At 42.3% G+C, this 14175-nt stretch overlaps 1 protein-coding gene across 2 annotated transcripts in view; it reads right to left on the reverse strand.

Annotated features, from left to right (window-relative positions):
• The window catches only part of LOC139833161 (uncharacterized), a 75081-nt gene extending 61270 nt beyond the window's left edge, over positions 1-13811 (reverse strand). For both annotated transcript variants that reach the window (XR_011748359.1, XM_071823344.1), the window contains exons 1-2: positions 13476-13811; positions 12002-12082 (exon numbers count right to left, since the gene is read on the reverse strand). Coding sequence is in view for 1 of the 2 variants with exons in the window: in XM_071823344.1 (XP_071679445.1) it covers positions 12002-12082; positions 13476-13686 (292 nt within the window). In the remaining variant the exon portion in view is untranslated. The remainder of the gene's footprint in view (positions 1-12001; positions 12083-13475) is intronic.
• Positions 13812-14175: the final 364 nt, after the last annotated feature.

Consider the following 14175-nt stretch of genomic DNA (forward strand, 5'->3'; position numbering starts at 1 on the left):
AAAAATTATGGCCTGCTACTATGTTGTTTGTGCCAATTTTTTACTCCATGAACACGTTGGCTTGCATTCCCTGTACTACAGGTGATGCCATTTTTTGTATCTAGTTCATTGTAAGCTAACAAAGTAAGGACTTAGTTTGGCATGCTATCACTCTACTATCTAGCCTGTAGTACAAATAAACTTGTCATACTACTAGATAATAATTTTGCGTGCCATCTTGTTCTTCAAAAGCTGCATTATTGACTTGTTTCTCTGACTTGGCATGACGCTCACATATGGAAAGCTGAACATATTGGTTTGCATTCCCTCTTATACAAGTTCACAGGTGATCCCACTATATTCTGTATCTGGTCCATCCTAAGCTCCAGCATTAACTATCCTCTATGTGTTGCTCATTACAAGTTTATATCCCGAAACATCTTGATTTGCATCCCCTTCACTATAAGTTCAGGAGTATTATTTAGTTCACGGCCAAAATGAAGTAATTGCACTTGGCACATGTTGGTTCACATTCCCTCCTCTTTAGCTTTTGCCATCGTAACTTCTATTTTTGGTTTACATTCCCTGCTCTGTAGATGTAGCCATCATAACTTCATCTTGCTCAGTCGTTGTTACAAAATTTATAGCCTGCTACTATGTTGTTCATGCCAATTTTGTACTCCCTGAACATGTTGGTTTGCATGGGACTTGACAAATAGTAAGTCTCTTTGTTTCATTCTAACATGCTCGTTATATTGGTTGTTGGTATGCGGCATGCACTCTTTGTTTGCTTATTGTGCGCATTACAATGATCTTGTTATAACGATGAAATGATGAGTTCCAAATTCTTTGGCAAACAATATTGTAGTGTCTTTGCCTTTCCATTGTTGCTGTCTTAACTTGTAATTTCTTTGTTTCGGATATAGGTGCTGCATGGACAACTTAAAAGATTGCCGGATCCCTTCATTGTATTGCTAGGTTTAATTACCATTCAATTTCTCTCGGTTCTGTAATATTTTTTCAATGCCTTGTAGCTGATGTAATATTTAGTTAGTTTTTATAGTTCTTTCGCGTATTTTTTCTTTGGTGCTTGTGGTAAGTGAGGCTATCCGACAGAAATCAATGCTGCGTAAATATTCTCAGTATCTAAATCACGAATTCCCATCCCTTAAACGGCCCAATTAAGCGAAATCACATATGTGCCTAGCTCGCAAAATCCTAAAGCGCCTATTACGCAGGCATATAAACGGCTAACTAAACGGCCGGCCCACTTACTTATTGGGCCAGCCCACTTGATTTACTGTGGACCCCACACTTTTATTGGGCCGGCCCACTTGCTTTAAGGTGGACCCCACCCACTACTGGGCCGGCCCACTAACTAATTGGGCCAGCCCAATTGCTTTTGTGGTGGCCCCCACATACTAAATGGGCTGGCCCTTTAAGACGAAAGTGGGACCCACCTGTGTTTTTGGCCCGGCCCACTATCTTGTTGGGCCGGCCCACTTGCTACATGGTGGACCCCACATACTAAATGGGCCGGCCCTTTAACTGGAAAGTGGGACCCACCTGTGTTTTTGGCCCGGCCCACTAGCGTGTTGGGCCGGCCCACTTGCTATATGGTGGACCCCACATACTAAATGGACCGGCCCTTTAACAGGAAAGTGGGACCCACCAGTGTTTTGGCCCGGCCCACTATCTTGTTGGGCCGGCCCACTTGCTATATGGTGGACCCCACATACTAAATGGGCCAGCCTTTAACTGGAAAGTGGGACCCACCGGTGTTTTTGGCCCGGCCCACGATCTTGTTGGGCCGGCCCACTTGCTATATGGTGGACCCCACATACTAAATGGGCTGGCCCTTTAACAGGAAAGTGGGACCCACCGGTGCTTTTGGCCCGGCCCACTGGCTTGTTGGGCCAGCCCATTTGATCAAATGTGGACCCCACGTACTAAATGGGCCGGCCCGATAGCAGGAAAGTGGGACCCACATGCTAATTGGGCCGGCCCAATAACTTCTTAGGCCGGTCCAGTTGCTTTAATGTGGACCCCACTTTGTAAATGGGCCGGCCCGTTACCAGGAAAGTGGGTCCCACATGTCTTGTGGGCCGGCCCTTTTGCCTGTTGACCGGTCAAACGAGTGCATTCGGCCCGGCCCACATACTTAGTGGGCTGGCCCATTAAAGTTTTGACCAGTCAACCTTAGAGGTTAGGCCCGGCCCACGTAACTAATTGACCAGCCCAGCTATATAGTTGACCGGTCAAACTAAGTCAGCTGGCCCGGCCCGCAAACTTAATGGGACGGCCCGCTTAAGACGTGGCAGGCCTCGTGTGGGCCTACCATCTACCACGGGGTTTCAGCCGGTTAACGCCGTTAACTGCCAGTTAACGGCGTCTGCCACGTGTCAGTTTGCATGACGTCAGCAGTCAACGGGCTCCCGGAAACACTTGGGCAACGGTCCGATTTTCCGTGGCGGAAGGGCGCCCAAGCGCGACGGACCGAAAAAATCGTCGTAGGACTTTGCCTGACGCTGTTTCCACAACAGAACCCATATCGTCGGGTTAGGCCCATAGGCGACGAAAAATACCCCTTAGCGGACGATTTTGAGACGTTGTCTATCAGAACTTTTCTTGTAGTGCAAGTTCTTCAAATAGCAACAATGGAGGTGAGAGAATGGGAAGAACTAGGGTCTAAAGGTGGAAGAAGGCCTATTTATAGTCCAAGAAGAAAAATAACCGTTGGGGCAAAAACCGAGTGAAAATCGCACAAAAAACGGCCCAAAAACGTGCCTGCACGGCCAACCGGTTGACCGGAAGCCGTGGCCGGCTGTGCCGGTCTGGGTCCGGCCCAGCCGGACCAGCACTGGCGAGAGCACGCAGCCGCGCGTGGGCGGCGGATAAGGCTGTGGGCGCGCGGTCCGGTCCGAATCCGCCGGGTCGGGGTGCGCCGGCGCGGCCGAGAGGAGAACCGGCCGTGGGCCGGGGAGGCGGCGGCCCGGTTAAAGTCCGGTCTGACCGGAGGGGAGCTGGGCCAGGCTGGCGCGTGGGCCGGTGGCCGCCCGGCCGACCGGTGGGCCAGCGTGCGGGCCCGGCAAGCCGGCGGCAACCGCCTTCCCCTTTTTTTCTTTTCTTTTTCTTTTTCTTCTTTTACCTTTTCTTTAATAACTATTGCTCCCGAACTCCGATTGACATGAAACAAATTCCGTTGGAAAGATAATAACAAATGCCATCCAATAGAAAGTGCAAACTCAAGAAATTGTAGGAGGGGATTTTATCATGAATATAAAAGGGTAGAACCTAATATCATGAATAACCGGTAAAATCACCCAACCTCGAAAACGCAATAGAAGATGCATGCGAACTCCGTTTTCGATGAACTTGGGCTTGTTGTAAAGCTAGCAACAAGCTCAAGAACCTCACATAGAGAAACACCAAGAAGCAATAAGGATATGCAAAGTATGCAAGGGGTTGAGCTCCCTAAGACGATGTGATCAAGTTACTCAACCGAAAGCCCCTCTTAATAGTGCGGCTATCTATCCTATAATCCGGTCTCCCAACATCCACCTTGAGACCGGTAAAAGGAAAACCTAGCAAGGCCATACCTTTGCCTTGCGCATCCCGCTTGATCTTGATGATAACTCTTCAAGCTTCACTCAAGCCGGAATGCCTCTCTTGACCAATGTTGCTTCGTGAAGACTCACAAATGCTCCCCCATACACTATGATGGGAAAGCTCCATTGATGCACATCTTCACAAGTCCATTATCATCAAATGGACGGTAAGCTTCAAGTATGTGATTCACTTGAGACGCTCATCTTGAACTTGCCCAACTCAACCTTGTATCGATGATCTTGATGCCAATACACAAGATATACCTTTATCTTCATGGCAACCATACTTGAATCCAACACATGGAGAGCAAGTAGTACCTATGGAATATTCCTTCATACAAACTCAATGAAAACATTAGTCCATAGGGGTTGTCATTAATTACCAAAACCACACATAGGGGCAATGTACCCTTACAATCTCCCCCATTTTGGTAATTGATGACAACCACAATAAGAGGGTTTATATAATGAATATTAGTGACAAGTACGCAACTTATCCGAGAATAAGTTGTATACAAGAGGTTGTATTTGATATGGTCAAGTAACACAAAGCTACTATCCCATATCAAAACCAGCTCTACTCTCACAACTACAACAAATGCAATAGATGTGAGTAGAACCAATATATATAGAGAAAACTCCCCCACAATGTATGCACGTGTGATGAACATGAATTCATTGCATACATTGTCAAGATTAACCTTTGGGATAGTTTCCACTATATATATACAACCATGCAAAACATATAAATATGGAATGCATGAGAGGCAAAACACTTAAGCACAAACCAAACTTAAGAATAAAACCATTCCCTTAAACCCTCTAAACTTCTCCCCCATTGGCATCGATTGTCAAAATGGGTGAAAAATTTAGAAGGCCAATATAATGTGAGTTCCTCCCCAAAGTGAGCACTTCTCATAATTTGAGTGGAATCAAGTGCACATATCCAATGATGAATACTTGAAGGAAGTCAAACTATATTGAGGATCAAAGATTGCATAAAGATAACATGGTGAAGTGAGCTTCAACAAATAAAGCAAGCAATCAAAGATCCTATTGGACAAACAAAGATATCATGATAAGAAAGATATAGTGCTCTAAAAATAAGAAAGCTCCCCAAGGTTCGTGCACAATTTATAATGTTTGCATTTGAATACAATATGCACAAACATGGAATCCTTACTCCCCATATACCATTTAGAACACAACAAAGATAAAGAGAATATGCTTATCAAGAACAATTTGAGTCCAACAATTACGAGATATGAGTGCATGAAGAGAAACAAATAAACCAAGCACTCATAAATCTTCTTTACCAATAACACTAAAATCAAGAGGATAAGAAGATAGTTGGCAAAGAACAAGGATATCAAGGTGATGGATTAACGCTCTTATGTATATGAGTTTCTAAAGTGGACAAAGTGATCCATAAAGAAACATGCACACACAAGAGGTTAACAAAATAGATAAGACGAGATATCCAAGATGAAGTCATAAAATATACCAAAAGATGTTTGCTTAAGAAGCATATATAGCCTATGGCTCCAATTTTCACTTATGGTATATGAATGAACTTCAACCAAGTTAAACCTCAAAAACAACACAACTAACAATAAGGGAAATAGAGCTAGTTGGAGTGTTTTGAGAAAGGCAACAAGTATCACAAATACGGATTTATTTCACAAATTCATCAATATTGCACACAAGAGCTCTTTGAGGAATTGATATGCAATAAATTGCTAGAGGGCATATTTGGGATAGGTGAATCATAAAATATGATATATATATATATAACCTATCATATGCATCTTCTCAAATTACTCAAATGTTCAATAAGAAGTTTTACTTTAAAAGGGTTTTTTTTTTCAAGAACCGCAATATTTTCGAAATAAATAATTTCATGCCAAGATACAACCTACAAGAGGTTGTATGCTATATGAGAGTGCATGAATAAGATACTTGTTACCGAGATAGCAATGACTTGATGTAGTAGATAAGAGTTCATTGATCATCCTAGCTTGACTCCAATTCTCATATGGTGATAACACCTTCCTTATAGATGAGACAAGCCTCCATTGCATCTCCAATGTACCTAAAACATTATTCAAGTACATCTTGGTCCCCAAACTTATTGGGTCCAACATGGTTAGACTAACCACAATATATAGGACACACTCCATATAAACATGTGCATATTTAGATGAAGTTTGAATTTCATGCACATCTTAGCCATTTAGGATTTGATGGAGTATATCCTACATAATGGATCGAAAGAAAGCAAGCATGCTGCAAGTATAAACAAATTACATATAAGCATGCACCAAAACTTTTAAAGATCCAAGAAAGATATACTTTGGACAAAACACCAAAGGAATTAAATAAGGCATAGAGGTCTCACAAAACAAATTTGTTGTCCAAATTATATCTAAGAAGCAAATCACAAAAGATTTGTTCAACAAAGTTCAACAAATGAACTAAGAAGAGACCATTGAGCATAAAGGATGAAATAAAGCAAACACGCTCAAAGATCTTATCTCATTCAACATATAAAGCATAGAAGAAGGAATGAGATAGCAAAACTCCCCAAAAGAGCAAGGTTCGAACAAATAAACCAAACCCTCACTTTTCACAATGGCACAATGTACCGTAAAGAAAAGGTATGTATTCCAAAACAAACACTTGATATGAATCAAGAGGATTTATCAAAAGATTTTTCAAAGGGACTAGGAAGACATATGGGAGCTACAAGGATTTGTTGGAAATAAAATAAGGCAATAAGAAGCAATCCAAGGTGAAGGTGATCCATAAATTCAACCACATATAAGGTTATCAATTGTCAAAGACAATGAGTATATTGGAAATAATTTCCGGTGGTGAATTGACAAAGATAGTAAGGATCAACTTCACAATAAAAGGCATAGGATAAGTATATAGAATTAAGCACTATGCACGGATGAAGATTCTTGATAACTTCAACTAGTCACACAATCACGCACGGCAATGATTAGAATAACTTGAAGCAAACGGTGTCCCAAATAAGATATAGAGATATGTATTTGAGGAAAAACCGCACCAAGAATTTCATATTCAAACAAGAGCCCACAAGATGAGTAATAAAATATTTTTATTAGGAATGGAGCTTGTTTGAGCAAACATGCCACCTAGGAACAAGATAATTAAGAGCATCAACTCTAAGTGGCATAACCTCATATGTTCACATTTTCTAGGCTTGTGATATGTACAAAACATATTACTCCCCCATAATGTGATAAAACATATCTTCTAAATAAGAGGCAACTAAAATTCAACTAGAGATGATTAATGGTTATTTAGAATTTGAATTTCTCATGAGTATGACACACCACATAGTGACTAGATAATCTTGCAATATCAATACTAAGTGGTGGTACCCATGTACACACATTTTAAAGAAAGAGAGATGCACAAAGCATATCACTCCCCCAAAATGGGATGTTCCATTAATCACTTCAAAGAGAGCCAAATAAGATATCATCACGATGCATTAGGCTCAAAATAATACACAAGTATATGATGAGTCAAACAAACATACTTGAATACGCAAGATAGGTAAGTAAGACACAACACATACATACACATATTTGGTACAAAACCAAACATGCAAAGGGGCAAGTAACTTACAATAAATATGATGAGTTGAAGTATAAGTTACCGCAAAGAGGAACATTGGATATAAGATATAGATGATAATCCATACGACTTGGCTTGGTAAAAATATAATATATAAAGATCCCTTAATTCTTCATGAAGTAGCCAAGTCTCCAATGACCTCCACTTGTACCTATTGATCAAGTTTGAGATTGTTGGTCCCCAACCAAGTTGGGTCCTAAGAGGTTAGTCACAATAGGCTTGGCAACCCAAATGGTTCTTTTCTTGAAACCACTTTGAGTTCCAACATACTTGGCAAACACATTGCCATCCTTATCCTTCCCTAGAGAATAATCATCATCAACAATTATAGGGTTAGATAAGGTACCACCTAAGCAAGAAGAAGCAAAGTGCCCCTTCTCACGGCATAAGTAGCAAGTGTTCCCCTTTCTCTTCTTTATTGATTTCTTCTCTTGGGGAACGATATCTTGATTCTTCTTGGGAAGTGGCCTATCTTCAACTTGAGGTCGAGCATGAGCTTGACCTTTACCTTGTGGCCGTTTCCCTTGTTGTTTCTCACTCAAGTGCTTCTTCTTTTTCTTTAATGGGTATGATCTAACATGATGCCCTTCAACCTTGCACTTGAAGCAAACTAACTTGGCCGGATTATCGATTTTATCTTAGCCCTTCTTCTTGTTGCTCTTGCTCTTGGACTTGTTCTTGTTATTGGAGTTGAATCCAAGTCCACTCTTGTCATTGGGGGATTGTTGCATACTTAGCATCTTGTCAAGTGCGGATTTCCCTTCATGACGCTTTTCCAAGTCTTTCTTCAAAGAAAGGACTTGGGCCTCGAGCTCTTTGATTTCCTCTACATGCTTAGTAGAAATACAATACTAGAGGAAGTAGAAGCTTCATTGTTAGAGCAACAAGGCAAAGTGAGTAATCCAACACAAGGTGTATCACTAGTTTGACTAGATGGATTACAAGGACTAGCACATGGCAATATAACATTTGTAGTAGAGATTGTGCTGACATCCATATGAGGCTCACAAGATGTTACCTTAGTGATACTTGCCTCATGAGCTAACTTTAGCCCATCATAGGAAATTAGAAGATCATCATGAGAGCTTGAGAGCTTTTTATGACTTTCTTCCAATTCCCTATAATTGCTAGTTAGCAACTCAAGTTGAGCCCTTAGCTCAACATTCTCCTCTAAGGTAGATGCTTCACAAGAATTAGAGTTAGTAGCACAAGCATCAACAATAGTTTTCTCATTTTCATGCATATAGGATTCAATTTTTTGTGTAAGCATAAAATTAGTATGCTTCTCATCTTTTAGCTCATGCTTGAGGAGAGTGAATCTCATTTCCTCATTTTCAACATGGGACTCCAACTTCACTATGGTTTCCCTATATTTATTCAAGATATCCATAGAGTGTTCGAGATTAGCACAAGCTTCTTTATTACCATGAAGAGAAGCATATATCGTTGCCATATTATGCACCAAGGTATTATATTCTTCATCATTATCATCATCATCACTCTCATCATTAGAGGAAGTGTTAGGAGTCAAAGTAGGAGATACCTTTGACCCATTTGCCATAAGGCACATGTGCATACCGGAGAATGAAGATGAAGATATTCTTGAATCCTCATTTGAAAACATGTCTTGATCCATAGAGTGTTCGGTTTCCTCTACATTGTTAGTCAACAAACAACTAGAGGAAATATAAGCATTTTGATTATGGGAGCAAGACAGGGTAAGCATATCTTCATGAGATCTATGTAAGCAATTTACACATGATATGCAAGGACTATCAACACAAGCATGTAGGTCATTTTCAATGCTAGATGTGTTTAAGTCCAAAGAGGAAGCATTACAATGGGATAGAGATGAAGAATCATCACTATTGAGCACAATATCAACATTGCAATTTTCCTCACCACTCACCATATCATTACCTCGTGTCTTGCTACACGTTGGTGAAGTGAAAGAAGATGATAACTCATCACGACCGGAGGTGGAAGCAACTTGGAGCTCTTCATGATGTGAAGGGGAAGAGAGCTCCTCGGAGTCACCACCGACCAATTGAGAAGTGGATCCACCAAACATTTCCTTAAGCTTGATCCACATCTCATGAGACGATTTTCGCTTTATATATATCAAGAACCTACGAAAATCGGGTCTCAAAGAGAATAAAAGCTCATTAGATACTTGAGCTTCAAGATGTAAGTTTTTCTCATCCTCTAAAGATAGATTTTGAGAATCCATCGGAGGAGAAAAACCGACATCTAGAAATTGCTCTATATGTGGACACAAGGTCCGAAGCTTACAAAGCAAGCAATTTCTCCACAAAAGATAATTTGTGCCATTAAACACAATTGTGTCATTGTGCACTATACTAGCCGACATCTTTACTCTCAAGGCGGTGAAGCCTTAAACAAGGAGAGACCTTGCTCTGATACCAATTGAAATATCGAGATGTCGCCTAGAGGGGGGGGGGGTGAATAGGCAATTACAAACTCTTGCGGATTTGTCTTGTAAGAATGCGGAATTAAACTATCGTTTAGTTTACAAGCACAAACCCTAAATATGCTAAGCTCAACTAAGTGTAACAATAGCAACTAGAGCTAAGCTAGATAGGCACAAGATATATGTAGCACAAGTGATAGCAAGATATATGTACTTCAAGCACGATGGCTATCACAAGGAAAGAGAGCTCGGGTATAGAAATAACCGAGGCACGCGGAGACGAGGATGTATTCCCGTGTTCCCTTGCTTTGCAACAAGGTACGTCACATTTGGAGGAGTGGAGGTCCCACGAAGGATTCCCCGCGCCACGAAGGCTCACCCTATTCTCCGAACCACACCCATGAAGGATCGTGGCCCTTTCCTTATGGTTAGCTTTTCCTCCGCTTCGGAGATGGCAAGCTCCACAACCACTTCACAAGCTCCACGAAGGAGAAGCCCGGGCCTCTTCACAATCTTCTTGAAGAGATCACCGGAGCACCAATCACCAAGCCAACTAGGAGGTCACCCTCCAAGAGTAACAAGCTCACGGTCTCTCACTCGAACAAATCGTGGTGGAGAGCTCAACACTATGCAATGATGCAAAGCAAGAACACCGGAGGTGTTCAAGTCCTTCACACTCAAATCCCACCAAAGCAACGAATGCTAGGATGAGATTGGAGAGGAAGAACAAGGGGGAAAGTCAACCAAAGACTCCAAGATCTAGATCCCAAGAGATTCCCTCACTTAGAGAAGAAATGGTTTGGTGGAAGTGTAGATCTAGATCTCCTCTCTCAAATCCTCAAATATGAGCAAGAATGGTTGGAGGAATCAAGGGGGAGAGCAAGTTCTTCAAATAGCAACAATGGAGGTGAGAGAATGGGAAGAACTAGGGTCTAAAGGTGGAAGAAGGCCTATTTATAGTCCAAGAAGAAAAATAACCGTTGGGGGAAAAACCGAGTGAAAATCGCACAAAAAACGGCCCAAAAACGTGCCCCAGCCGGCGGCCCAGCCGGTTGACCGGAGCTGTGGCTGGCCAGGCCGGTCTGGGGTCCGGCCCAGCCGGACCAGCAGCTGGGCGAGGCACGCAGCGCGCGTGGGCGGCGGATAAGGCTGTGGGCGCGCGGTCCGGTCCGAAATCCGAGCTGGGCCGGGGGTGCCGGCCGGGCGGCCCGTAGGAGAACCGGCTCGTGGGCCGGGGGAGGCGGTGGCCCGGCTAAAGTCCGGTCTGGCCGAGGGGAGCTGGGCCAGGCTGGCGCGTGGGCCGGTGGCCGCCCGGTCGACCGGGTGGGCCGGCGTGCGGGCCGGCAGGCCGGGCGGCAACCGGGGCCTTCCCCCTTTTTTTCTTTTCTTTTTCTTTTTCTTCTTTTACCTTTTCTTTAATAACTATTGCTCCCGAACTCCGATTGACATGAAACAAATTCCGTTGGAAAGATAATAACAAATGCCATCCAATAGAAAGTGCAAACTCAAGAAATTGTAGGAGGGGATTTTATCATGAATATAAAAGGGTAGAACCTAATATCATGAATAACCGGTAAAATCACCCAACCTCGAAAACGCAATAGAAGATGCATGCGAACTCCGTTTTCGATGAACTTGGGCTTGTTGTAAAGCTAGCAACAAGCTCAAGAACCTCACATAGAGAAACACCAAGAAGCAATAAGGATATGCAAAGTATGCAAGGGGTTGAGCTCCCTAAGACGATGTGATCAAGTTACTCAACCGAAAGCCCCTCTTAATAGTGCGGCTATCTATCCTATAATCCGGTCTCCCAACATCCACCTTGAGACCGATAAAAGGAAAACCTAGCAAGGCCATACCTTTGCCTTGCGCATCCCGCTTGATCTTGATGATAACTCTTCAAGCTTCACTCAAGCCGGAATGCCTCTCTTGACCAATGTTGCTTCGTGAAGACTCACAAATGCTCCCCCATACACTATGATGGGAAAGCTCCATTGATGCACATCTTCACAAGTCCATTATCATCAAATGGACGGCAAGCTTCAAGTATGTGATTCACTTGAGACGCTCATCTTGAACTTGCCCAACTCAACCTTGTATAGATGATCTTGATGCCAATACACAAGATATACCTTTATCTTCATGGCAACCATACTTGAATCCAACACATGGAGAGCAAGTAGTACCTATGGAATATTCCTTCATATAAACTCAATGAAAACATTAGTCCATAGGGGTTGTCATTAATTACCAAAACCACACATAGGGGCAATGTACCCTTACAGCATGTTTTACGCATAGTTTCAGTACATACCACGGAATATGTGGAGAAATCTCCATTCATTATTAGGCAGGTCCCTAGCGATCAGCTTCTGGAATGGAGGCTGCAGAAATCCTGTAGAAAATAGAGCGTGTCAAATTTAAATGCACAAAACCTGACCAGCTCTTATAAATGCATTGAGAAGAAATGACAAATGAGAATAACAGGTTGAGACATTAAGAAACCGAGAGACTGGAAATGATGAAGACTAAGGTCATTATATAGAAAATGAGAACTTAGAGGAAGACTGAGAACTGACAAATACTCAACACTGAAGATAAGACTGAGAGAAGAATAACTGAGGAAATAAGCAAATAAGACTGCAAATATGAGATAAACCGAAGAACTACGACTGAACAAATATTTGCTAAACTTAGAAACCGGGAATAATAATATTGAGAGAAGAGAGCAGATAACACTGAAACTGAGATAAACTAAAAGACTGAGCTACTGGAAAGAGAGATGATAAGACTGAACAAATAAGAGCTACAAAACAGTGAGACTGAAGAAATAGAGCAGAATGAGGAAATAAGAGAAAGAAGGACAGATAAAATACTGAGAGAAAAATGTGACTGGGCAAATACGAGAAAAATATACTGAGAGACTAAATAACTAACTGAACAAAGAAAATTGAAAGAAAAAAAGACTGAAGAAATATTGAGATAACTGAGTGAATAAATTATGGAAAAAATTATTGGAAAAATGAAAATATATTAAGAATGAAAAAATGAGTGCGACCAGGTGGCGTGGTCAATAAAGACTAATGAGAAACTGAAGAAACACTGAGGAAATGGGAAACTGAGGAAGATAAAGAATGAAATGTGCTGATTGAAAAATGAAGACCAATATTAAGACTAAATAATGATTGTAATTCTGTGGTAGAGTAATAAAATGTCGAGTATTCTTCACAAAAAAAAAACCTTTGCTTGTACGCAAGTCAAATGGATATATGATTCAGTTCATGGCCTCAATTGACTAGATGCCAGAATGGCTACTAAGGGCAAACATCAAGCTTGGTAAGGAAACAAATCAGTGCTCGAAATTAGTTGTCCAGGCACCAAACTGAACAATAAAACATCTACTGGAAGATATCACCATTCCATTCAAACTGAACAATGAGACAGCCAAGCAAAACAATCCTAGGCTTACTGAATTTGCGTGTAGCCAAAAGATCTCAGCCTAAAGAAAACTACTCCATCAAACTATGCCACCATTCAGTGAATGAACTAGAGCAACTGCAGAATAGAAGAAATAGGCTACGATCTACTAAAACCCTAGAAAATTGTGGGAACAAACGGAGCATCCATGCCAAAATTAGTCTACTCGAAACAGAATTGGTCACCATGGATTGCAGTATCACCGAACTAAGCCCAGAATGAACCAGAACCGCACCAAAATGAGCAGATCTACTATTTAGATATCTAACATACCAAATAAAAAGTAGGAGACGAATCAAAATGATACGTACCCGGCCGGCCGGAGGCACTAGCTCCTACCGCCTCCTCGATACGGTGGTCTCTCCACAGGCAGCTACGCCATGGAAGAGTCCACCTCTCCAACTCCTCGCCTACTCCCTCACTCTCAGAACAAGAGAACTCGTGGAAGTGTACGGAATCCACACCAAAACCACCGCCCCTCCTCCGGCCCGTGACCTCCACAGGTGGTAGATCCTCCGCCATGGGGCAGAACGAGGGTCCGCCTCGACGCCATGCGGTGCCTCCCCCTCGCACTGGCAGCGGAATGGTGAAGGGGAAAATGAAGAGGAAAGAGACGAAGCGGCACCGTCCCGAAAAATCGAAAAGGAAAAAAAACAAACCTCGCCGACTGAAAAATCCGGGAACCGGAATAAAGAAAAAAAACCAGACAGACGCGGGATCCAGAAACCTGCAGACATGAAAGGCGCGGAGATTCGCGTCGCCATCTAAAAACGAACGGGCACTGATCTGACTTATGGCCAAATAAGATTTCAGCTAGCTGAAAATTAGCAAAAGTGATAATTTTTATAGGGGCGAGACTAGATCTCAGGCGACTGATATTTAATTAAACTTCAGTCACCTTGACAGTAACAACTAATCCACCGAGCGACGTGTTTTTCTTTGTTGTTTTGTCCTGGGTTCCGGCCATTTTGTGCGTGTGTTCCCGTTTGAGTGAGTTTCCTAAGCTGGAGA

The sequence above is a fragment of the Lolium perenne genome, chromosome 7 (assembly GCF_019359855.2).
Source record: "Lolium perenne isolate Kyuss_39 chromosome 7, Kyuss_2.0, whole genome shotgun sequence".
NCBI lineage: Eukaryota > Viridiplantae > Streptophyta > Magnoliopsida > Poales > Poaceae > Lolium > Lolium perenne.